The sequence below is a fragment of the Salvia miltiorrhiza genome, chromosome 4 (genome assembly GCF_028751815.1).
Source record: "Salvia miltiorrhiza cultivar Shanhuang (shh) chromosome 4, IMPLAD_Smil_shh, whole genome shotgun sequence".
Lineage (NCBI taxonomy): Eukaryota > Viridiplantae > Streptophyta > Magnoliopsida > Lamiales > Lamiaceae > Salvia > Salvia miltiorrhiza.
Window position 1 is genome coordinate 7700830 of NC_080390.1, and position 26654 is coordinate 7727483.

General features: G+C 35.4%; 1 protein-coding gene across 1 annotated transcript; it reads left to right on the top strand.

The window, feature by feature from the left end:
- Nucleotides 1–6842: 6842 nt before the first annotated feature.
- LOC131022545 (uncharacterized) lies at nt 6843–7746 on the top strand. Its single transcript, XM_057952053.1, has 3 exons — nt 6843–7043; nt 7120–7224; nt 7307–7746. The coding sequence occupies exons 1-3, from the start codon at nt 6990–6992 to the stop codon at nt 7709–7711; spliced, it is 564 nt and encodes a 187-aa protein (XP_057808036.1). The 5' UTR covers nt 6843–6989; the 3' UTR covers nt 7712–7746.
- The last annotated feature ends 18908 nt before the right edge of the window (nt 7747–26654 follow it).

A 26654-nucleotide genomic window follows, 5' to 3' on the forward strand; every position in this document is an offset into this window, starting at 1 on the left:
TAAAAGAATAATAGTAGGGGATTAGAAGAAAAGAAAAGAAAGGAGTAGAAGAATTTGTTGGTGAAGATTGCTGTTGTCGGCGAGAAGGAGAAAGGGACGGGGCGGTGGTGCTGGAAGGCGACGAAGGATCGCCGGAGAAGGCACGGCCGCAGCTGATGCGGCGAGGACAGGGGCAGGGGAGGAGGGCTAAGAGAGGGCGCCAGATCTGGAATAAGGAGGCGGCAGCTTCGGTCACGCCGATGGCTGTTCGGCCGAGGAAGAGAGAGAAAGAAGGGGAGGCGACGTCGGGCTGGAGGTGACGGCTGGCTGCTCACCGGAGCAGGGGGCGGCGTCGGCTTCGCCGAGGGCCGTCTGGCCGAGAGGGAAAGAGAGAGGCTGGGAAAGAGAGAGGGCGGTAGAAGGGTAGAGAGAGAGGTTAAGGAGAGGACAGTGGGAGGCAGAGTCGCCGGCTTCCGCTGCGGCGGCGTGTCGTCTGGTGGCGGCGGCAGGAGGCCGAGAAGGGAGAGGGGTGAGGGGAGAGTGGCTGAGTGTTGAGGGTGCGTGAGTTTTGTGAGCAATTAGAGTGTGTGGGTTTAAATTAAGGGAGTTGGAAGAGTGGGCTTGGGCCAAAGGGGGAGTTTAATTTCATGGGCTGAGATTATTTAAGTAGTTGGGTTTATTTTAATTATCTTATGGGCTGCATATTTCATTTTAAATAAGTTGGACTTACTTTATAAATATCAACCCACATTTTCGAAAATATATTTTACTACTTAAATTCATTAGATCAATTATTTTTACATGATTCTATAATTTAAATTATTTTCTAAGTTCAATTAGGCCCTTATATTCTATTATTTGAATTTATCTGATTAGGTGCGGCGCGACTAGGACGTTACTTTTATTTGATTTACTCAAGTTAGCATACAAGTTCAAGTTCAAGTTTCAGGTGTGGGATTTATTTCAGTACATGCCGTGGTTAATTGTTGTCCATTTTAATATTATGTGTTTGCCATATGTGTTGTAAATTCAGTTATATCGCTAGGGGCCCGCTCAATGGGTCCAGGACTTCACCGTCCTTGGTATGCCACAATGCGATTTCATGTTACAGTTAGGGTTGCAACCTATTCGCCAGGGGCCTGCTCAATGGGTCCAGGACTTTAAAGTCCTTGGTATGCCACCGTGCGAATTTCAGTTATCAGTACAGTGCAGTGCGTATGCGTTGACCATTTTATTAACGTGGACAATTATTGCATGTTTCCCACACTGAGTATATTCTGTATGCTCATCCCATATTAAACATTTCAGGTATTTTGACGTTGGAGACGCGTGGAAGGTCGAATGGGCGCATCGAGATTCAAGACATTTATCAAGTAGTTGATTTGATTTTCAACTAATTTAAGTATTTAAAGTTTTGCTTAGCATAAGTTTTACCTAATACCTGGATATTTTGATGACATCTTTATGTCATGCTTTGAAATAAGAGGTTGATTGTCGATTTTTAAATCAAAGTTAGCCTTTGAGTATATTATTTTAAAAGTTTAATTTTTTTAGGGTTTTTCTCCCTTTGAAGTGTTTTTCAAAATATTTTATTTAAAAATTTATTTATTTGATAATAAATCCAAATCTTTATTTTATGATATTTCCGCTGTCAAAAATTATTTACATTCATATTTAATACGTTAATTAGATTAGGGTGTTACAGAACGTGAGTGTTCATTCTCCATTTAGTCATTTTGCCATAAGGCGTCTTCAAGTTATATTTTATAACTTGAAGAATTTTTGTATCTCCTTGTGTCTTCCCATCATTTCTTGACTCGGTCCAAACACCTATAAACACACAATGAAGAAAGAACAAAACACACTTATTCAAGACTAACAAACTCCCCCTTTTTGTCTTTCTTCACAAAACCAACACACATACTTCTCCCCCTTGATGTGATCTCCCCCTGCAAAGATAGCAGTAACAACAACAACACGAACAAAACCATATTCTCACAGCAGCAGTCACAAACAAAAACTTTCAAAACAAACCATGGCAAAACTGGCAACAAGCAAAGAGCATAAACATAGCAAAGCATAGGTCAAAGTATCAATAATCAACAACACTTAAACAAAAGCATCCACCAAACAAAAGTTTTGCTAATTATAAAAGTTCTGCATCAACGAACACAGCTCCCCTGGCTTCACTCCCCTGTTCCATCTCCTGTTCCCTCAGCATCAGTAGCAGCATCAGCATCTTCTCCCCCTTTTTGGGAAGAAAGTAGGGCAGTTAACTGTCCTTTGGCTTGATTCAGAATTGACGATGACTCCCCCTGAATTCGTCGGGCTTGAAGAAGACTGTTCTCCAATTCATCAATCTTCTGCAAAAGTGCCTGCAATGTTGCCTTTGGGATTGTGATCATGGCAATGTCAGCAACAGTTGGAGCAGCAACAGGATTCACCCAGGGGAGGTCTGCAACTTTGCCCTCGCTAAAGAGCATGCTCGTAAGAGCATACTCATGAATGACCTCTCTCTTGGCAGACTCTTTCACCTGTACACCTTGACTCCGAAGTGCCCTGAAAATCAACGAGGGGAACGGCAACCCCGACAACTGAGAAGAAGCAGCAATTTGATCAAAGATAACCTGACCTAAATTAAATGGCAATCCTTCTCCAATGCAATATAGAAGAATGTCGTGCTGTTGTGTAACCACGGTGGAGTTGGTTGACACAATCCAATTCATGGTCATGATCTTGAACAAAGCAGAATAAAGATAGGACAAGGTGGATGATTTCATCGGCTTTAACCATTTCCGCACTTTCCCACCAGTGATGACTGAGGCCACTTTGTCCATGTTCTTTACCGCTGTGGGCTTCACATCAGGCGTGCCAAGAATTCCATTGATGACCGAGGGCGTCAAGTTAAAGACCGTGTTTCTGTAAAAAGCTTTCCCGTACTTCCTGGACTTTGGGTTTCCGAAATCGGCTGTCAAGTTGCTATAAACCAGCTGCACCACTGCTTTAACAAACGGCTCTACCTCCGTCACGGACTTGAACAGATGGCGAGATTTGAAGAATTCCACCAGATTTGTTAGTGTGTGTTAACGTGTGTGTTATGCTCACATGTACTCCAACATTATCGTTTTTGTTTTGCGCTTTCTTCACCGTTGTTTTGCAGAGAGTATGTTTGCAGGGGGAGTTTACAGCAAGGGGGAGTGTATGTGTTTTGTGAAGAAAGGCAAAAAGGGGGAGTTTGTTGGAGTTATTTTTCTAACTCCAAATTAAACTCACAAATGCTTTGTTATTGTTTTGCTCTTTCTTCACGTCTTTGGTTGATAGGAAATTGACCTAGTCAAGACTTGAGATTTGAAGCTGTAAACGAAGGTATTAAGGGGAAGAGTTTCAGTTGCTAAAAAGGAGGAAGTGGAGATAAAGAGAGAGAAAAGAGAGGAGCTTGTTGGCAGCTCCTAAAATCAAGGGAGAAGTGGACTAAATCAAACAACTATTAAACGGCCACTTCATCCATGATCAAAGCCACGACTTCAAGCCTTGGGAAGCAAGATTGAGATGCCTATATATACCAAGGAGAAGTCTCAGTTCAGATTACGAAGTTTGAAGATCAAAATCGAGTCATTTGAGTGATCTGTGTACGAATGCTGTTTAGAGTGTTAGGATAACATTGTTTATAGCATTCATTGATTTCGTCGGATTTCGGAGTATAGCTCTTGAATCCAGTTTCTGTTTGTTAATGAGAGTGTCTAGTGTTCAAATACCTAGAGTCTTGTAAAGGTATTGAACGTGAGTGTTCATTCTCCATTTAGTCATTTTGCCATAAGGCGTCTTCAAGTTATATTTTATAACTTGAAGAATTTTTGTATCTCCTTGTGTCTTCCCATCCATTTTTATTTATTTCTGCTGCAATATTTCTCTGTGTGCACTGGTGTGCTGCCCTAACACAGTGCTTAACATCAAAGTATGAAGGAAGCAACACTTTCAGCCAGCTATAAGACAAATATGTAGGTGTGCAGAATATTTGCTAGAATGTAAAATTTAAATCACAAAAACTTGAGTACAATCGGATGTATCGTACAATCGAATTGATCTGCAGTCATAATAATGTTATTTATACGGTTCGGATTTAAATGCAGGTTCGAATCAGGGTGCGGGCCAAGGTCTAGGTGTGGGTGTAAACCCGATTGTACGGTACGTCTGATTGTACCTAAGACCACCTCAATTAAAATTATCCAAGTGAGTAAGTGTACATAATTGTTAGTGCAGCAAGGGAATTGGTGATCTCTTTAGTCACTAATTTCTTTATAGCAATGTCCTCTATTTTGAACTTCAACATAGTAGAATTTTCTTAAATTGTGAATATTTACTAAATAATTATGAATTCATCAATTTTCAAAAATTAGTTTGTGGTCTGAAACTCCAACCGTACAATGGGCGAAACTTCAATTAATATGAACTCATCATTTCTTAAAACGAACTCATCATTTTGTATTTTAGAGATAATTAAGATATGGTATATAACTGCATCGTGTGTGCATGTTTTAGAGATTAAGAATAATTCATCATCGGCTGCCACCGGCGCGAGGGACTTTGCTATATGATACCAAAAAAAATGTAAATTATCAGATAAAAATATGTATATTAAAGTTTGCATCGACGCAGGGTGCAAGGCGCACGAGTGAGAAGAAGCAAGATATCGAGTAAGTCTGAGTAGTTCTCAAATTACGAATTTGTCCTTTATTTGAAATAATTAAAAATAAAATAGATGATTCAAATTGAAATTTATATATCCTTGAAAAAGGGAATGAACCTAAAAATTTTGTTCTACCACCGGTGAGTATAGCATCCCATAGTGAAGAATGATTGGATAACTTTGTGTTGGTCGGGCCTCGGGTGCTACATATTATTTCCTTTGTCTGCTGAAACAATTTCAAACGTTCCGTTTCATGATTATTCATTTACGAGTCATGGCTCATGATATTAAACATTCTTAATTAGTATATTAATTTAATGATAAATGCGCTTTAACTTCAAAATGCTAAACGATTCTTTCTTAAGTCATGGCCAATGAACTTTATTATACTACTCCATCCGTCCTACGAATCTTTACACGTTTAGTTTCCGCACTGGAATTAAAGAAATGTTGATTAGTGTTTTAAGTGTGCAAATAATAAAGTATAAAAGTGATAAAATAGGAGACAGAAGGTAATAAAAGTGATAAAGTAGGAAATAGAAAATAATAATTATTACCTTATTTGGAAATGTGTCAAAATTCGTGGGACGGCCCAAAAAAAATACGTGTCAAGATTCGCGGGACGGACGGAGTAGTACTCTATTAATTAATACCAAGTACTATCACACATCTTAATTATGAAAAAAATTTACAAGTTACCTAATTCGATCTTTTTTTAAAAAGTAAAAAGTGTTTTATCACGATATATTTCATGTGACCCGCAAATTATTATACGAGAGCCAAAATACGCGGTGTGCATTTCAAATAGCGATTACGGATCCTTCGTCTTTTAGTGGCTGTGATTTGCTTAATAAATGCAGTTAAAACAAGATAAGCTAGGACTATGTATAGGATCTTGATAAGCATTCTGCGCCTATGATTAAAGCAAATATTTCTATAACGCAAATCGCATCATGTTTTGGGGGGGGGGGGGGGGGGGGAGAAATAGGAAAATATATATATATATATATATATATATATATATATATATGACTCACAAAATTTGCAGCTCATTGGATCCGTCCAAGGAATGCATGATGCAATAATAATGTTTGCCAACACTTTTTTGATAGTCTGCTTGGATTACACTCCTTGTGTCTCCACCAATCAGAAAAGTCCACTCCTAAATTATAAGTTTCCTTTTTTTATTAATTACCAAACAAAGTCAAAAATCATTTGGTCCACTATTTTTGCACACACCACCTACAATTTACCATCTGTCCCCGCCCTAACCCTACTGCTTCCATTTTTTTCTTCAATTAAAGTAGAATATATTGCATATATTGATGTGCACCTTTCATTACCGACCATTCTTGTTTTGTAGAATATTATGTTTATGAAATGAGCAAATAAGTTACTAACAAACACTACAAGAAACAGCGGCTCCAACGACCGAAATTAACGACCGAAATTTTCGGTCGTTAAAAAGGCGGCCGTAACGATCGAAATTTTAATATTAACGACCGTTTTGTTTAATATTTTAAATCTTATTTTTTTATTTCCTACGACCGAATGAAACGGTCGTTAATTTATAACGACCGTAACTACGACCGTTTTTACGGTCGTTGGTTTTTTTTTTGAATTTTGATATATTTTTAATTTAACGACCGTTTCTAACGGTCGTTGTATTTTAATTTATTTAAATTTGAGTTCTGATATTTTTAAGTTTTCGGAAATATTTAACGACCGTTTTTTAACGGTCGTTGTATTTTAATTTATTTAAATATATTTAATATTAACGACCGAAATAATTATTTTTAACGACCGTTTTTCGGTCGTTGTATACCGAAATTATTAATATTATAATTAAAATTAGCAACGACCGAAAAACGGTCGTTAAATTGACATTCGGTCGTTGAATTCGCGGACTTAACTTAGGTTTTCTAATTTTTCCCCCATTTTCTTCTCCACCCTTTCCTCATCCGATTCTCCGCCTCCTTCCGCCGATTTCGCCGTTCCCGACACCGCCGCCTCCGTCCATCGAACGGCCACCTCCACCGACGCCGCCGCTGCTGCTCCTCTCCGTCCGACGCGACCGCTGCTGCTTCTCTCTGTCCGACGCGACGCGACCGCTGCTGCTCCTTTCCGTCCGACGCGAGTGGCGTACAAGGATTACATCAGCAATTGCAAGAAGGTCCTGTTGATACATAAGAAGAAGATTGATTATCTTCAGCCTAACATTGAGGCAGCTTGGAGGGCTTATTGGGCTTTGCCTGATACTCAGGCAAGGTCTGCTCAGGCGTCCAGGAATCGCCGCTCAGAGCCAGGCGGTCCGGGTACAGGGATGGCTATCCATCATGGAGGGTCGCGCAGTGCTTTAGATCATGCTGAGCATCTGGTAACTTTACAACGTTTTATTTAAATTTTTTATGCATTACTAAATTGTTACTTATATTTTTAATGTGTTTTGTAAGGCTCGGGAGAGCAATATTTCTTTTGACGAGGCTACTTGGGCGACTTTTCGACGGATGCATTATAAGAATGGACAGTATACCGCTGGACGACCTGCGCAGCACGGGGTATGACGTTAATTTAGTATGTTTAAATTCCTTTGTTCGAATAAATTATTTTACAACTATTCTAACTATTTTTGTATTGTAGTTGGAGGTCGAGAGGCGATTGGCAGAGCTTCGCCAAACACAGGAAGAGGTCACGCCCGTAGATGTAGAGCGCATCTTCCGAGAGGTCGTCGCTCCTGATTCGAGGGGGCGCATCATGGGATTAGGCATGATGATGTCTAGGGCGATTACTGAGAGCGGCGAGTCGTCGAGCACGCACTCCACTAACACCTCCCAGTTTCCTTTCCCTGTTGCCTCGAGAGATGAGCTCATTACATTGAGGGAGGAGCTGAGCTCCACACAGAGGGAGCTAGAGGTCAGGAGAGCGAGCGAGGAGGCTCAGAGCAAGGCTATACAGGAGATGCAAGCCCAGATCGCCCTCCTCATGCGAGGATATCATGCACAGTCCCCCTCCGACGCCTCTGATGGGACCCACCCGGACCTCTGATTATATTATTTACTATCGTTTGTTTGATACTATACTTTGAATACTGAATTTCTAAACTTGTTGACATATTTTATGATTTGCTACTTTGTTATATTTGATGTCTTTCTACTTTGCTCATCTTCATGATTTTGAATAATTTATAGATTGTTATATAATTGAAAACAGGAATACAAAACAAAAAAACAAAAAAACGACCGAAATTAAACAACGACCGAAATTTAAAAAAAAACGGTCGTTAAGAAATGACTGAAAAAACAGGAAAAACGACCTCTAACGACCGAAATTTCGGTCTTTAAACAACGACCGAGTTAAAAACGGTCGTTAATTCTTTCGGAAGAACAACGACCGTTTTAAAAACGGTCGTTGTTTAACGACCGAAAATCAGGACTCAACGACCGAACTTCGGTCGTTGATCAACGACCGTTTAAAAACGGTCGTGGATGATCTCAGAAGATCAACGACCGTTTGAAAACGGTCGTTGATCAACGACCGAAGTTCGGTCGCTGAGTCCTGATTTTCGTCGTCCCTGGGAGCTTGGCTGCGGTTTTAAAGACCGAATAAACGGTCGTTATAATTAAATTTCGGTCGTTGAATTTCAACGACCGAAAAAAAACAGTCGTTGAAGACCACACGACGAACAAAACGGCGACCACAGTTTTCGGTCGTTGTTTCGGTCGTTAGGTCTGTAACGACCGTTTTTTCGAGTTTAACGACCGAAAATTCGGTCGTTAGAGCCGCGTTTTCTTGTAGTGAAATATATGCCTAAAAAAACAAGTTACTAACAAATATAAATAAATGGAATTGAAATCATTGTTCAATTCAATTGGAGTAGTATATATCACTATAGAGTGTAGGCGTTATAATTTATGAACTACATTACAGATAATAAAGTAATGAATTCAACTTATTTATCAACCAAGCCACCATATGAGAATGCATGAATTTTTTTAATTCGATCTCCAAAATGTGACTCTTAGGTTCACTAAATTAATTGTTCCAACTTTAACCTTTTCTCGATTTTAACTTAGGGATAATTACGTCAAAAATATACGAACTTTCACACATTTTTGATTTAGGATATGAATTTATAATTTTGCCTTTAAATGCACGGACTTTCATTTCATTATGATTTTGCACATGATGAATTTTTTTGACGAATGATTCGTTATTATATTTTTGTATTCTTGCAGTGGAGTTTTCCTAATGTGCAACTACACCATTTAGGAAGAATTTTATTTAAGTCATATAGATAGTTCTGGCTTCTACCTTAATATTCATTCGCCAAAAAATATTTATCGTGTACGTGCAAAATAAAAAAGAAATAAAAATTCATGTATTTAGAAGAAAATTTTTAAATTCATGTGTAAAACAATATATATATATATATATATATATATATATATATATATTCATGTATTTTAGCATTATTACCTTATACTAAACGAAGACTTCTAATTACGTAAGTTCTTGCATCGAAAATCAGTATCCTACAACCATTGGCAGATCCAGCTTATAACATGGGGGTGCAGCTGCAGCCCAAAAAAAAAAAAAATCTTAGTAGTATTAATACTTATATGTAAATTATTTGAGATTTAGTTTTTGCACCCCCAATTAAAAATATAACCTTAAAAAAATATAAGTTCAACTTAAAAAACAAACCCTAAACTTCAATATTAAACAATATTTGAGTATATTTATTTTTATTATTAAATATTTTTTATATTTATAATTATTTAATTATTTATCGCACTCTTAATTTAAAAACCCTGAATATTCATAATGAGTGTATAATTAATCCTCTACATTAATTCTATACTACGAATTAATTACTGAACTTATAATGACTTTTGCAATTAGGAAAAAGGTAGGTTTTAGTGCTGAAGAAATAATAGCGTTGAGTAAATAATATGCCGCCACCTTTTCTAGAAAAAGTATATTTATTTGTTATTAAGAACATTGAGGTCAACATTTGTTGGATAAATAATTGAGGGAGAAAGTGAGAAAGAGACGTGTGAAACTTTGGAAACCATTGTATTTACTTTGATTATAAGTTATTGATTATATTAACTTAAAAGGTCTATTTGTAGCCTCTAGCTAGGTTTAAGCTAAATATAAAATAGTAGATGTTTGTTCAAATTTGACAACTAACTATCCAAGTTGGGATAAATTTCCCTTTCATGTAATTTCTTAATTAACATATGAAAATTGAGTCCAAAATTTAATTTTCACAACTTGAGACGTTCTATCTAGTGATGCTAATATATAGGATGCAACAAGTTGGGTCATCTAGCATGAGATTATCACGTTGTGATGTAATAATTAGAACTTCATTTGTCCCAACTAAATAGGTGCGAAGGTTTGAATATGAATATTGAGAAAACAAATAATTTATAATAAAATATAAAAAATATTTTTTTCAAAAATATATTTGTCAAAAAAAGTAGAAGAGAGAAGTGAAGATAATTTTAAGTGAAATGAGGATAATTATGTGTGGAGCATAATTCCATTTGGTGTAAATTAGGGATGAGCAATCGGTCGGTTCGGTTGAAAACCGATCCGAACTCCTAAAACCAAATCATCCAAACTTTTAAAAAATGTCAACCGATCCGAACCAAAATTCTCCTTCCAACCGATCCGATCCAAACCATACTTAAACTTAGGTTTCGATTTGGTTTTCGGTTTATCCAAACTTTGATATAATATTTAAATTTTTAATTTTAGAAACGTATTTCCTATCAATGAGAATTTTGTAACAAAATAAGTTAAACCAACCTTAACTCAAATATTAACCATAAATATAAAATTTACCTATCCACTGACCAATTTCAATTATGATAAAATTGTAATTATATATATACATATATATATATACACATATATATATATATATATATATTATAACTTATTAAATTAAAAAACTTCGGTCGGTTCGGTTTCATTCAAATTTTTTAAACACAAAACCGATCCGACCAAAAAAAATTCGATTTTTCTAAAATTAGAACCGATCCAAAATCAAAATAATTCAAAACCGAACCAAACCGACCAAATACCAATGGTTCGGTTCGGTTATTTGGATCCGGTTCGGTTTTGCTCACCCCTAGTGTAAATAATGAGTTATGTGGGGTGTTTGTTATGTATTGATTTTTCATTTTAGGAAGTGACCTATTGGAATGAGACATCCAAACATGACATATTGAATTGAAACGAAGGGAGTAAATATAGGAAAATCCGCCATACTTAATCGAAATATATACGAGTAAATCTCATATTTAATTGCACAATTATCTGAAAATTATACTCCCTCGGTCCCACTTGAAATGTCTCAAAACTATAGGACATTGAGACATTTCAAGTGGGACGGAAGGAGTCCGTCCCACTCCAAATGACCCTATTTCTATTTTGGGTTGTCCCACTCCAAATGACCCATTTCCTTTTTTGGCAATACACTCTCTCTCTATACTTAATATTTAAACAATTTTCACCAACTCACTTTATCTACTTTATACACACTTTATCTACTTTATACATATTTCTTAATCTCTGTGCCGGTAAATTTAGGACCATTTGGTTTGGGACGGAGGGATTAGTAAATTATACTCCCTCCGTCCTTATAAAAAGTATCCATTTGTAAATGGCACGAGTTTTAATAAAATGATTGAATGTGTTGTGAGTGGAGTAAGGGCCCTACTTTATTGTGAGTGAAAAACTTACCAAAAATAGATTGAATACATTTTATGAGGACGAACGAAAATGACAAATTGGATACATTTTATGAGGAATGAGGGAGTAGTACTTTGTTCATACAAACCTGCAAATTATATAAAAGGAAATAGATCACACTTCAAAAAATCAAGTATAGCAAACTCAATACTCCCGCTATTTTTTAATAAGTGCCCTATTTTAATATACTTGTTTCTTAATAAGTGTCATATTTCAAAAATTGAGAGTGTAATGATGATATTTTTCCTATTTTATCTTTATTTAAAGTTTATTTGAATATAATAATTAGTTGTGCATCTGTATTTATTATGATAATTAATAAAATTATAAATATAAATATCTTATTTTATTGGTATATATATACATTCTAATGGTTGAGGACACTTTATAAATAACGGAGAGAGTATTTGTAAATCAAATAACTCTTAAGAATATATTTTAAAAGTGCTGGTGAAGTGCAAATTTAAACTATTTAATCTCAAAAAATACTAATTCTACAATTTGGCTATATTTTTATGTGATTTTGTGGTCTTGAAATTGAAATTATTGGAGGTGGAGGCAAACATGTTGACGTGAGCTACGTGGAAGTAGTTGATTGCTGGTTAAGCGGCGGACCAGCACCAACTTTTTTTGTCTTTATTTTTTTCTGTTAACGTTGGTTTCGAAGCCTGCTTTGGTCATCATCCGGTGAGTTTGCGTCACCTGGCCCCACGCCGTAGCGTCATTGTCGGTGCAGTTAAATTCAAACGCGTGTACACATACAAGACAAGACCGGTGAAAATCATTGGGTGGAATGTAAAGTTTGAATAAGAGAAAGTGTAATAGGAAATGTCTACTCGATTTCATTACATTTTTGCCAAAAAAAAAGAAAAGAAAAAATCATTACATTTTTTGCATTTGCATATTGATATATGAATGTTGGGAACTTTGTGGAATATCATAATCCTTATTTTGATGATACCAAAATCCATAGGTCTTAATTGTAATGGACTACAACTGTTTGAACTCAAGTGTTAGTGTTCGGTTCTAGTTAGTTTGCGGTTCTGAAGACTGAAGACTGAAGGACGAATGACTGAAGACTGAAGACTGAAGATACCAACTGAAGTATCAGTTGAAGAATCAGTTCGAAACTGATTACTTAATGCGTGCCGCGTGGACTCAGCGGACTGATACTAAAGTCAAGTATCAGTTAAACATTCTTCTTCGGACTGAACTTCCAACGTTCAAAGGAAGCCACGTACTCCAAAAAGTACAGCCGCATTAAATACAGAGATCTCAGGATCATCCCTCTCTGCAGAGGTCATTCCTATTTGGTGGCTACTTTATCAGAGACGTCACATCTCTTGCTCTTCAACATAGTCGTTCCCACCAAACAAGGAACCTCGAAGATTGAAGCCTCAGCCCAAATTCGAAAAGCACTCCAAAGGAAGAAATCTTGAAGACGTTCTCCGCCAACGGATCTATTCAAGACCTCTCCTATAAATAGCGCTCGAGGATCACTTCAATCTTCACCGATTCAACAACATAAGCTGAAACTCTGCCAAAATAGTTTCTCAGCCAAAAGCTTAACCTCCCCAAAGCTTGAATCGAAGAAGAGAATTCCAAAGCCAAAAATCAGTCACTGCTAATTACATACATTCTCTTAGACCTTAGGCAAACCTCTGTTTACCCAGAAGCCTAGGTCAAACTTGCTCTAAAGAACTTGTTCTTTGAAGAATAGTTGGTAAGTTTTCAAACCTCCTTTCGAGAGATAGAATCGAGTGTTTGAGTGGTAAGGAGTTCAGGAAGGTACTCTGACTCCGTGAGATCCTAGTGTAAGGTCGTGCTAGGAGTGATAAATCCAACGCGAGTGAAGTGTTGGTACTGAAGAGTGGAATCTTCAGTGGTACGGTTGTGTGCACCCGGCAAGCACACGGTTCGGTTTACAGTGCACCAGTTAACCACTTGCGGAGTGGATTGTTGGTCTGATCAACCGACCGTGGATGTAGGAAGTGTTTTCCGAACCACGTAAAAGTCTCTGTGTTATTTACAGCTTTCAGTTTTACATTCATACTTGTGTTCTTTCATTTGATAAACTGAATTCTAATTAACTGCAAAAGGAAACCTAAGACTAACAACGTGCTCAACCGAGGCTATTACGAAACAAAGTTATTTCCGCTGCGTATGATATCAGTCTGACTGATCTATCCTCTGATAGTCAGGAAGAGTGATATCATCTCTGTTTTAGCAAACTCGACTGAAGCCTTAACATGCATCAGTTAAGTTCCAGTAACTTAACTGATAACTTCTTACTGAAGAGTTTTTCAGTATCATTCGTCAACCCTGTTTGGTCAAAACTCCTTTCTGTTAACAGGTGTCTTAGTTTGCTTGTAAAGTTTCGTTTTGATCTCTATCTTGAGATCCCTCTGTTTTAGAGGAGAAAAATAGCCCATAGGTGTATTCCCCATCCCCCCATACACCTATTCGAGACCCTCCGGACCTAACAATTGGTATCAGAGCAGGTTGTTCGCAAGAACATTCTGTTTCTGATTAGGTTCTAACTGAACTAGATCCTACTGAGGGTAATTTTTCTTTGACCAATTTCTTCTCAAGATTCTTCTTGAGACTGCTTGTTCTGTGTTTACTTCTTGTTCCCTGTGTGTCTTCTCTTTCTCTTTTCATGAACAGGATCAAGAAAGACTCCTCCAGCGATTCTGTTCATACATAATTTCGAGGAGTCAACGAACTTGAGATTGGGACATTGGATTCTGACCACGACGACAGAATCATCTTTTCAGAAGAAAATCAGAGTCCAACCTACTCACAATCAGAAGGAACAAGCAGATATGATCAAATTCGACAAGAGTATCAAGACCTAAGAATGAGATTTGAAAATCTCCTTAGGACAGATCATCAGAGAGATCAATCATGTGCAAGATGCTCGAAGGATCATCATGCGCTATTATCAGACGAAGACGAAGCTGATAGAAGAAATGTTAAAGAGCGTAGACTGATCAACAGACTGAAATTGCTTCAGTCTCAGAAACAAGAACTTCTGCCACGTCTTGAGGAAACAGAGATAGACTTCAAAAGGACGTCAAAAGTATTTGAAGAAGTGATTCATGAAGAAACACTTCAGTTCAGAAGAATGATGAAACAAGAGAAGAACGTGCAGCAACAGTTGACAAAGTAGTAGCTGAAGGAGAACCAGTCATCCATTTAAGGGGGAACTTCCGAACTTCCACTACAGTTAACGACTAATCTAGTGCTAGTCACTGTGTAAGCTTCTCTCAACAAATTCATTTTTTTTAATGACTGAGTTCCTTTACTTATTTCGACTGAAAATTGCTCTTAGCTGATGTGTCATTAAAATTTACTTTCTCATTTTCTTGTTAAATGACACGTAGAAATTCCGTTTAATTATGGATGACACACGATCACACGATCCCGCCCTTTTTACTAACAAGCGGATTGATCCACGTGCCACGTCTCTATTTGCACGGATTTCAAAAGTTTATTGAAACCGCCTTGTGCACGATCTTCCATATTCTCTTTAAAATTGTTTCATCTTCTGAAAAAGATTTACTCAATCTCAGAGAATCTTTTGTGCCAAAAATTTTGAAGTGTGCTTTCTCTCCAAGACTAACAGTGAATTCCACAGTTCAATCTCTGTGAGAACAGTTTACAGATTTTTGCAAAAATCTTTCCTTTCAAAATCCACATGGCAAAATCCATATCTCAACAGGCAATATGTTACGAATCCATCGTTACATCTGAGGCTCTTCAGAGTCTCACTAAATATGACAAGATTAATGAAATCTTGGAACGCCATGGATGGACGAGGTTTCTTCAAAGCTCGCCGGAATTCCTTCTCGACAAGCAGACCATCAGAGAATTCTATGACAACATCAAGACTGATGAGTCAACTGGTGACTTCACAACGGAAATCCATGTCTTCACCAACGAAGATTTCTCAGAATCAACGAAGTTCACCATCAACGTCTCTCGAGCAGCAAGAGAACTGTTCAATCTTCCAACAGAAGGACCATCTCCATTCTTCACTGATGAAGAAGCCACCAATCTGATGAGAGATACACTGATGAATGATGCATCTTTCGATTCCAACATCACAAATGTTTTGAGCATGTCAAGATTGCATCCCCATCTCAGGCCAATCGCCAAAATGATCAAGAGGTGCTGGTTTGGCATTCTTGGATCACCTGGTCATCTCTCAAGACCACACAAATTGGTGTTGATCGCTTTGCTTCAAGAAGGTCCATTTAACTGGGAGAGGGCTTATCTTCAAATATTGGCTTAAGAAAAGAAGGAATCTCATTTCGTCCCACGAATCTTGACACGTTTGATTTTGGCACGAGAATTAAGGAGTAGTAGATTAGTGTTTTAAGTGTGTAGTTAATAAAGTATAAAAATGATAAAGTAGGAGAGAAAATGTAATAAAAGTGATAAAGTAGGAGAGAGAAGATAATAATTATTATCTTATTTGGAAATGTGTCAAGATTCGTGGGACAGCCCAAAAAGGAATACGTGTCAAGATTCGTGGGACGGAGGGAGTATTTTCTAGATTAAAGAACTGTTTTATCTTTAACTAACATTTGCACCCCATCTAATGCACGAAAATTATTTTAAAATTGTTATATTTATATAAAACTAATATTGAGAGCATCCATAGTGGGATACTCGATCCAGCTTACTTGAGTAAGCCGGAGATCGAGTATCCCACTGCAACTGCTGCTTACTCGAGTTATACTCGATTTTTCGGGCAAGGCCTGATGGATAATTTAATTTTGAAATCAACAGCTTTGTAGCCGATTTAATTTTGTTTTTGTTTTTGTTTCCAACGGCTTTCTTGCGCTTTCTTCAACTTTTTTTTTTCTTTCTATAAATATCCCTCATTTCTCATTCATTCACATATCCAACAAATTTTCTCCTTCAATCTCTATCTTTCTCTACTAAATTTTTATATTCTCTTCCTCTAAAAATGGCCGAATGGTTTGATGATACTTCTTCGTCTAAATCCAACGGGGTTGCGCAAGAAATCGTCGATGAGATCAAGAAGCAGAAACAAGTGATTGCTCAAATGCTCTCCCAACCGGAGCCAGAACGTGTTATTCACCACCAGTCTTACGTCTATCGTGATTGTGAGGTTGCCCATTTACATCTTATGCAAGACTACTTCAACGACAATCCGACGTACACGCTTACTTTTTTTCAACGGCGTTTTCGAATGCATAAGGAGTTGTTCTTGCGCATCGCCGATGCTGTGCAAGGTGAAGATGGTTACTTCCGGATGAGCTATGATGCTGCGGGCCGGGACTCTCTCACGCCTTTTCAGAAATGCATGGTGGCTATCCGTCAATTGGCCACCGGCGTCAGTGCGGATACTTTCGACGAGTATCTCAAGATCGCCGACACGACGGGGCGTATATGCCTAAAGAAATTATGCAGAGCTATCATCCGAGCATACGGTGCCGAGTATCTTCGACGTTCTACGACGGCGGACGTCCAACGCCTTCTTCAGATGCACAAGGCGCGACACGGATTTTCCGATGCTCGGGAGTCTTGATTGTATGCATTGGGCGTGGAAGAATTGCCTAAAGGCGTGACATGGCGCATATACACTCGATGGTTAAGGGAAGCCCACCTTGATCTTGGAGGCCGTTGCATCCCACAATTTATGGATTTGGCATGCTTTCTTCAGTGTAGCCAGTTCGAACAACGACATCAACGTTCTAAACCAGTCACCTATGTTCTTCGACGTCTTGGAAGGAACGTCGGCGCCAGTGATCTTTGAGGCCAACCGACAATACTACTAGATGAGCTACTACTTGTGTGATGGCATATATCTAGAGTGGCGTTGCTTCGTCAAGAGTCCACCGATGGCGACCAATCCAAAGGAGGCGAGGTTCAAGATGATGCAAGCATCAGCACGAAAGGATGTCGAACGTGCCTTTGGAGTGCTTCAAGCTCGATGGGGAATAATTCAAAGTCCGGCGCAGAGTTGGTATGTCGAGCATCTCAAGGATATCATGATGTGTTGCATCATTCTCCACAACATGATTGTGGAGAACAAAGGTGAAGCGGCTACCCACTGGAGAGATAACGACGCATGACACGGGGCGTCTAGCAGTGACTCGACGGAGAGTGCTCGACCTAGCTTTGAGGAATACGTGCAAAGATATGCAATTATCAGAGATATGCAGATACATGCTCAGCTCCAACATGATTTGATCGAGCACGTTTGGGCACGTTTCGGGCCTCTAGGGCCAGAATAGTTATTTTAAGACATGTTTTTAAATTTTTAAGGTTTATGTAATTTTTAGGATTTTAAAATTAATGCAATTTAAATTTGAAGTGAATAGTGTTATTAAAAATTGTGCAATTAAATTTAAATAAAAAATACAAAAATCAAAACTAAAAAGATCAAGTAGGAGATCAAGTCATCCCACTGTGGCTTCCTTACTCATTGTGGTCCATCCCCTTCTATTAAGTAAGCTTCTTACTCAACCACTGCTAATGCTCTGATTCAATTATCATACTTACAAATATAATAAAAAATAATTTTAACTGAATATATTTGAGTTGAATATTGAAAAAATAAAAAAATTAAGAAGAATTCACAATTATATTAGTAAAAAAATTAGAAAATATATTTATTCAAAAAAAGATGAGAGAGTGAATTTTTTAAAATTTTAATATGTAAACAAATTTTTAATATATTTTAATTTTTTTTAAAAATATGTGAATATTTTAAAATTTTAATATGTGAACTTTGGGAGTATAATTTTTAAAACTGATTTCAAATTGGAACTTGCCTTATTAATATATTATAGATTATATTTATATAAAATTGATACTAGTTCAATTATCACACATATAAATATAATAAAAAATTAATTTTAACGGAATATATTTGAATTGAATATTAAAATAAAAAATAAAGAATAATTCACAATTATAAAATTTGATATTTTGAAAAGTTAAAAAACAAGTTAAAAAATAAAAAAATACTAATAAAAAAGAATTAAAAATAGATTATTAAAAAAAGATGCATGAGAGAGGACATAATTTTTTTTTAAATTGCAATATTTAAACAAATATATTTTTATATTTAAAATCAAATATTTACATAAAATATATCAAGTTAAAGCTCTTATCGTGATCTTTAATTTGATATGCATATTAAATATTTTATAATTAATCAAATTTCATAATTTTGGAAATAAATAAAACAAATAATAAGAAGTTAAAGAAAAAGATGATAAAAATAAAAAATATAGTTTACAAATAAACATTCAATTTTATTATAACTACAAATTGCCACTTAATTTTCAAATTGATTTGAAATTGATATTAAATTGGAAGTTGTTTTTTTAACATTAAACATATTTTAAATTGTGAATTACCCTGTTTAAAAAGCAATTCAAATTAAATAGATTTTTAATTGTGAAGATGAAAGTAGTAAAATTGGCTATTTTAAATTTTTTTATATTAATTGTTAAACTTTATCTTTAATCTCATAGAATAAAGTTTTAGAGAGAAAGTGTTGTCTAACTTTTATCGAGGCGTTAGCTAAGCATAATAAAATAAGTAAATAGATAATTTATATCAAATAATTAAACATGATAGGAATTCATCAACCGATTAATATAAATGATAGATTAATTAATGGTATTAATTTTATTTATCTATCATATTAGTTTCTAGTTATCGCGATAGAATATTTTGTACACCCTAGTAATAGTTATGATAATTTTTAGACACGGTTAGTCTTCAACCACAATTATGCATGCAGAAGATTCATTTAAAATTAAAATTATTAATCTTTATTTGAGTACTATTCCAGTTCGCTCGCTGTTCATTTAATTAAATATTTTATAATATAATTTGATTGATCACTAAGTAATCATACAGTAAGTATCTAATATCTATCGTTTTTTTACGAAGTTGTATGCCGTATGTAATATCTATCTCAAATGATAAGTAATGGTATAAATTATTATGGTTAATATATATAAAAATCTCATTTATACATTGGTATTGATCGAGTTATCAAATTATAGTAACAAAAAAATAATAATCAAGTTTTAAAACTGAAGTTGGATTGACATAAAATAAACTAAAATATTGTGGTGGAGTCCATCTACGTAAACATAAAATATCACATAATTGAGCATATTGGTCAATGCAAAAAGTAAATTACGTAGATTGACTTCACCACAATACTTATTAGTTATTAGTTAATGTATTATTGCCTTTTGTGTTTCTGTGTAGTTCGATCATTAGAATGTAGGCATTTTTTTAAGGATAAATCTATTCATACATAATATAACTGCGGCTTTATATAAAAAAAAGAACGAAGAGAAACAACCAAAAACCCTTGAATGCACAGAAGAGTAAATTAAGGGATGAGCCTCGTTAAAACAACATTTAAAAAAAAAAAATCCAAAGACAAAAATCTTAAAGTGGAAAAAGAGTACTCAATAGGAAGAGCCAGGAAAAACAAGAAACGGGATGGGGGCGGGAGGCATCTCTTCAGAAGTTTCGGCCTAACCATCGCCTCCAATAGAGTCCGGCCCCCACAACCCAAGAAGCCCACACGGCGCTTCCAAAGAAAAACAACATCTGTTCATACATAATATGTATAAACATAATTGGACATTTTAGTAAATTCTCATTCTCTAAAATGTGTTTTGACATTTATAGCCTTCACCAATTTTATGAAAATAAATTTAAGTACTCCCTCCGTCCCAAACGAAATGTCCTATTTCTTTTCGGCACGGAGATTAAGAAATGTGTATAAAGTAGATAAAGTGGGTTGGTGGAAATTATTTAAATATTAAGTATAGAGAGAGAGTGTATTGCCAAAAAAGGAAATATGATATTTCGTTTGGGACAACCCAAAAAGGAAAACAAGACATTTCGTTTGGGACGGAGGGAGTATCAAATTTCAAATATGAAAATAAATCTCTTTCTGTTAGGTTCGGAGGGTCTCGAATAGGTGTATGAGGGGAATACACCTATAGGCTATTTTTCAAAATGAAACTTTAAATACAAACTGACTCAACCTTTTTACTAAAAAGAGTTTTGTCAAAACTAGGTTGACGGCTGATACTGAATACTCTTCAGTAAAGAGCTATCAGTTAAGTCAAATACTTTAACTGATACACGTAAGGCTTCAGTCGAGTTTGATAAACAGAGAGATGTTATGAATCTTACTGACTATCAGAAGATAGATCAGTTAGACTAATAACACACGCAGCGGAAAACTTTTGTTTCGAAATAGCCTGTAATTTTAATCACGTTGTCAGCAGTTAAGTTTCTCTTTGCAATTAATCAGTTTTCAGTTTAGGAAAGCAAAAGCACAAGTAAGAAGGTAACTACTGAAAGATGTAAATAACACAGAGATTTTTACGTGGTTCGGAAAACACTTCCTACATCCACGGTCGGTTGATCAGACCAACAACTTCACTGGGCATGTGCTTACGGGTGCACAACAAACTGATGCGTGTGCTTGCAACCGATACGTGTGCAACAAACCGAAACAACTGAAGAGCCTATCTTCAGTACCAACACACTGGGTTGGATTTCTCACTCCTAGCGCACACTGGACACTAAGATCTCACGGAGACAGAGCACTGGTCTGAACTCCTTTTCGACACAAACTCTCAATTCAGTTCGTTGAAAAGATGTTTGAAAAATTGCCAACTAAACCACAAAGAACAGGTTATTTGCAGTCAGTTTTACCTAGGCTTTGGATATACAATATTTGCCTAAGTTCTAAGAGAATGTATGTAATCAACAATGACTGATTTTTGACTTTGTGATTCTCTTCTTCGATTCAAACTTTGGGGAGGCTTGATTTTGTTGAGTAACGAATTCGGCAGCGTTTCAGCTTATGTTGTTGAATCGGTGAAGATTGAAGTGATCCTCGAGCACAATTTATAGGAGACGTCTTGAATATATCCGTTGGCGGAGATGGTCTTCAAGATTTCTTCCGTTAGAGAGTAATTTGAACTTGGGCTGAGGCTTCAATCTTCGAGGTTCCTTGTTTGGTGAGAGCGACTACTTTGAAGAGCAGGAGATGTGACATCTCTGAAAAGGTAATCACCAAAAAAGAATGGCCTCTGCAGAGAAAGGACGATCCTGAGATCTCAGCATTTAATGCGGCTGTACTTCGGGAGTGCGTGGCTTCAGTCTTCAGAACAGCAACTAAACTAGAAAAGAAATCTAACACTTGAGTTCGAACAATTCTAGTGTATTACAAGTGAAACCTATTGATTTTGGTATTATCAGAATTAGGATTAGGATATTTCATTAAGTTCCCAACACTTTCCTTAATAGTTAAAGATTATTTCCCTTTATACATTAAATCAATTATATTATGTTTGACTAATTTATTACTACCTAATATGTATTGATTTATTTTTGGATATATTGACTTGATTTTTTTTTATCATTTATTAATTATATATATATAAAGCTTTAGGAATTTCGTTCTCTAGCTTATTTAAAAGGTGCATTGTTATTAATTTTATATGTGGTCATTTCAAGATTTAGTTTTTGTAAACAAATATTGCATTACTAATTAATAATTTATATTCTTGATTAAATATTTATATAAAATTTAATATATTTTATTGTATATAGAAAAGTGCATATAATTTGACATATATACAAGATTTATTTTATTTATTTATTATTGAATATAAGAAATAGGAAAGATGACAATGAGTTAGGTTAATATTTGATACGTCTCATGATCAATTTCTTTTAGAAGCATTACTCTTTTTCATATTTTTTCATTTCTATTTTCTTGTTTTGTATCTTAATTTTATTTTATATTCTTCTAATATTTTATCTATTTTTTTTTTTATTTTATTTTATATATCCAATGTGTGACTCTCTTCATTTATATTTTAAATATCTATTCATATTAAAATTTGAGCGTTAGAATCCAGTTTTTACTAATATGTTGTTATTCTACTACACTAATACGCCATCCGTGCTATGCACGGCGAACACGAAAATTAAATGACACGTTTAAATAAATAAGTATAAATATTAAACAGAACTAATATATAAATAAATGCAAAATATATTTTAAAAGTAAAATAAACATATCAATTCCTCTAAATTATTTGATAATGAAAATTAACATTACACATTTTTATTATAGAGTATTGCGCGTCATAATAAATAAATAAATATTTTCATACACAAACATAAATAAAAAGTTGTAAAATATTAACGAAGAGAGAGGAAATAAAATATTTTAAAGTTTTAATAATTTATTCATTTTAAATTCATTTTTGATGAATTTTATATAATATTAAATATTTTGTCACGCACTTATATATAATAGGGTTAAGTATCAGATTGCCCCCTATCGATGGCGTCCCTATGGCTTTTAGCCCCCTAAAGTCAGGGGGGAGAACTGCTCACTACCTTAACGTGGCTTTTTGGCACCAATTTTCCCCCAGCCTTTCGACGGAGGCAGCTCTCCCCCCTGACTTTAGGGGGCTAAACGCGAGGGGGACCCCTATCGATAGGGGGGAAATTGGTGCCAAAAAGTCACGTTAAGGTAGTGGGCAGCACTCCCCCCTGACTTTAGGGGGCTAAAAGTCATAGGGACGCCATCGATAGGGGCAATTTGATACTAATTAACCCTATATAATATGCATATTAAATATTTATGCGTAAATTAAATTTGAAGATGTTTAGAAAAAAATTAAATTATACTACCTCCGTCCCAACGAAAGCGGTGCGCTTCTTTTCAGCACGGGATTTAAGGAGAATAAGATTATAGTGTAAAAGTGTGTAAAGGTGTGTGGGACCACGTTGTTTGTAGTGTAAAATTATTACCAAAAAAAGAAAATGCACCACTTTCGTTGGGACGGCTCAAAAAGGAATACGCGCTGTTTTCTTTGGGACGGAGGGAGTATAAAAAAATAGAGAAAAAAATTGGTGGGAGAAGAAAGAAAAAACAGAGGAAAAAAAGATGGAGGGAAAAAACTCATCTTTTATATATTATATAGATTATATTTTTATGTAATAATTAAACAATGCGGTTGATGATGATTTATTTTTAAAACGAATCAATGTTAAGCTTTTATTTGTATTTAAGTATAAAATTGTAATTTGTAATTTTATAATACTCAATTCAATTTAATCTTATCTAAGTTGAATTTAATAATCCCCAATTCAATTTCACTAGAAATCTAACTTGAATTTCATAATCCCCAATTCAATTTCACTCGATCTAACTTGAAGTTCATAATCCCCAATTCAATTTCATCTTATCTAAGTTGAATTTCTAAGTTGAAGCAATATTTATTTTTGTACTTTTTTCATTTCTATTTTCTTGTTTTGTATCTTTAACTTATTTTATTAAATATTTTTCTAATATTTTTATTTTTATTTAATTTATCCAATGTGCGACGATCTTCTTAGTTAGTTATATATATATATTCATATTCAAATTTAAGTGTTGGAATCTAATTTTTACTAATATATTGTTATTCTACTACACTATAATTTTATGTAATAATTAGATACTATTGTTAATGTATGAGACTCTTCAAATTACTAGTATGGTTGTAAATGGGTGCCTAAAGCTTGAGGATCGAATCGATACAAAACGATCAATGTTAAGGTTTTATTTGTATTTAAGTACAAAATTATATAGTTTATAATATAAATTTACCTATTAATTAGTTTTATAAATATTAATGATGATTTATTATTAAAAGATTGTAGCATAGCATATTGACATAACTTATAACATAAACACTAACACTTTACACATATAATCAATATTAATATGATTTTTTAGTTATATTAGCACTCTAACACAAATAACACTCTACATGTAACTTTAAGTATTTAGTGAAACAGTAGTTCGTAAACTGATAGTATTTTTTTCATTTCTTCTATTTTTTTCATTGTTTAAAAGGATATTTTAATAATATTTTATTTTAAAAAAATAGATGATAAGAAACAAATATTTTTATTTTTTGTTAAACAAATATATAAAGGATAATTATTATGACATATTTGCATTTTTGGTTATTAACAAATATTTTTATTTATTATCAACAAATATTTACATCCTTTATTAAATAAAAACTTAAATATTCATTATTTTTGTTTTAATTTAAAAATATATTATGGATAAATATTAACAAATATTTTTTCTATAAATATTTGCAATATGAAAATATATAAATTGGGAGAGAGACAAATCAACCTATAATATAATACCCAATTATTCATAATAAATCTTGCTAATATTTCTTGCTAATTTGTTGCCGAATGAATTAACAAGTACATATAATAAATCTTGCTAATATTTCTTGTTAATTTGTTGTGAAACCTCAATACCAAACAATACAACACCGCACGCAGGCAGGTTTGAACCCAAGACTCAAACAATACAACACCGCACGCAGGCGGGTTTGAACCCAAGACCTCTCACAAAGAAGAGTATTTGGATGTCTCAGTTTTGCCACTAGAGCAAGGCCTCATTGGCTATTAGACTGTAGGCCTTAATTATAAAGAAATAAACATCCAGAATAGTTTGCACACATCGATTTTTTTTTTAATATACCAAGGAGCGTAATTACGAAGGGCTTCTGTTTATTGGCTAAGTAGGTGCCATTAATTACACTTCATATTTTTAAGAGTAAATACTATAACTTGTTTGGTTGATTGATCTTATAGGAAGGTGCGGTCGAAATTATAGAAATAAATAAGTCTATCTGATGAGGGGTGAAATACGCGAGGCCCTAAGATCAAGACACGTGGCCTCACTTGGAAAACCAGAATGGAATACCGGTAAGGGCTATGACACTTATCGGTACAATGCTTAGCAATACCAGAGCTCGTTTCACCAGAGGCAGCACTGCTGAAGATCGCCTCACCAGAATAGGGCACGACAGAACTAATTAGGTCCAGAGTCAGAGCTAAGGTATTAGAGTCAGAGCCAGAGCCAAGCTGCCAGATCCAGAGTCAGAGCTAAGCTATTAGAGTCAAAGCCAGAACTAAGTTGTCAGAGACAAGGTCAGAGCCAAGTGACCAGAACTAAAGTCAGAACCAGAGCGCGGAGCTACACGCCAGAGACAATTTGCTAGAAGGCGGAGCTACTTAGCAAAGCAGAGCCAAAGAGTAGAAGTCTGCTCCGAGGAAGGAAATCCAGAGCTACCAGACAGAGCAGGATGGTGAGGACAGAATCCAGCTCTGTAGTTAGGGGACAATGACCTGACAAGTTATAGTCTAGTAATAGCCTTAATTAGTCTAATGGTGAGCACGCGAAATAGATGACCAAACGAATTTACTACTTTACCCCGACTGTAATACCTATAAATACCTACGATGATGAAATAAAACACACGCTCTCTCTTTTATTGCTTTGAGAATCCTTCTCTTTCTTTTCCTCTCTAGAAATTCTCTTAAAGATCGGTGAATCATGGGAACACAGGTAGACGATAGTGAATCTCCACCGTAGATCCTATAGGTTTCAATTATAGATTTATCAGCTGGCGCCGTCTGTGGGAAATTTGAGCTAAGACGTGAGAAAAATCGATGATTGTTCCATTTTTCTAGAATTCATCTCGAAGTTCCTCATCTTCGCAGGTGCATTCTAGATCGAGATCTAGTTAAGGAGAGAAATCGGCGTGATTCGCACAAAATACGTTGATAGATGCGCGCTAAAATGAACCATATGAGCAGATCTACGATTTTATTGTTTCCTGCTGTGGGTTTAGATTAGATTTCGACTATGCTTGCATGATTGATCCTTTTTCGCATGATCTTCAAATGTTGATGGTTGCGCAATTGCATGATAGCACACACGGAGATACATATATGCTAATTCCTTAAATCAAAACCTTCAATCTGAGCAGTATTATTTCTCGTCAAAGTGGTATATAGGCTGGAAAACCTTCCTCGTGCCAACGGGTCATTTGATGATCTAGGTCTGGAATGACAACAATGCCACGCACTCACGAATAAGTGTTTAGATCTGGAAAATGAAAATCTAGGCCGAATTATCCTGATTATTGCTAGTCATGTGCGCAATTTGTATGATTTTACCCTGTTTTCCCCTGTTATGCCTGCGGAAGTTTATCATGTTTTATAATCACTCGCTTCTTCTAAAGGAGATTTCCCTCATGAATTGACTCAATTTTACAGGAAAATGAACGTAATAACATCGCAAAAAACCTCG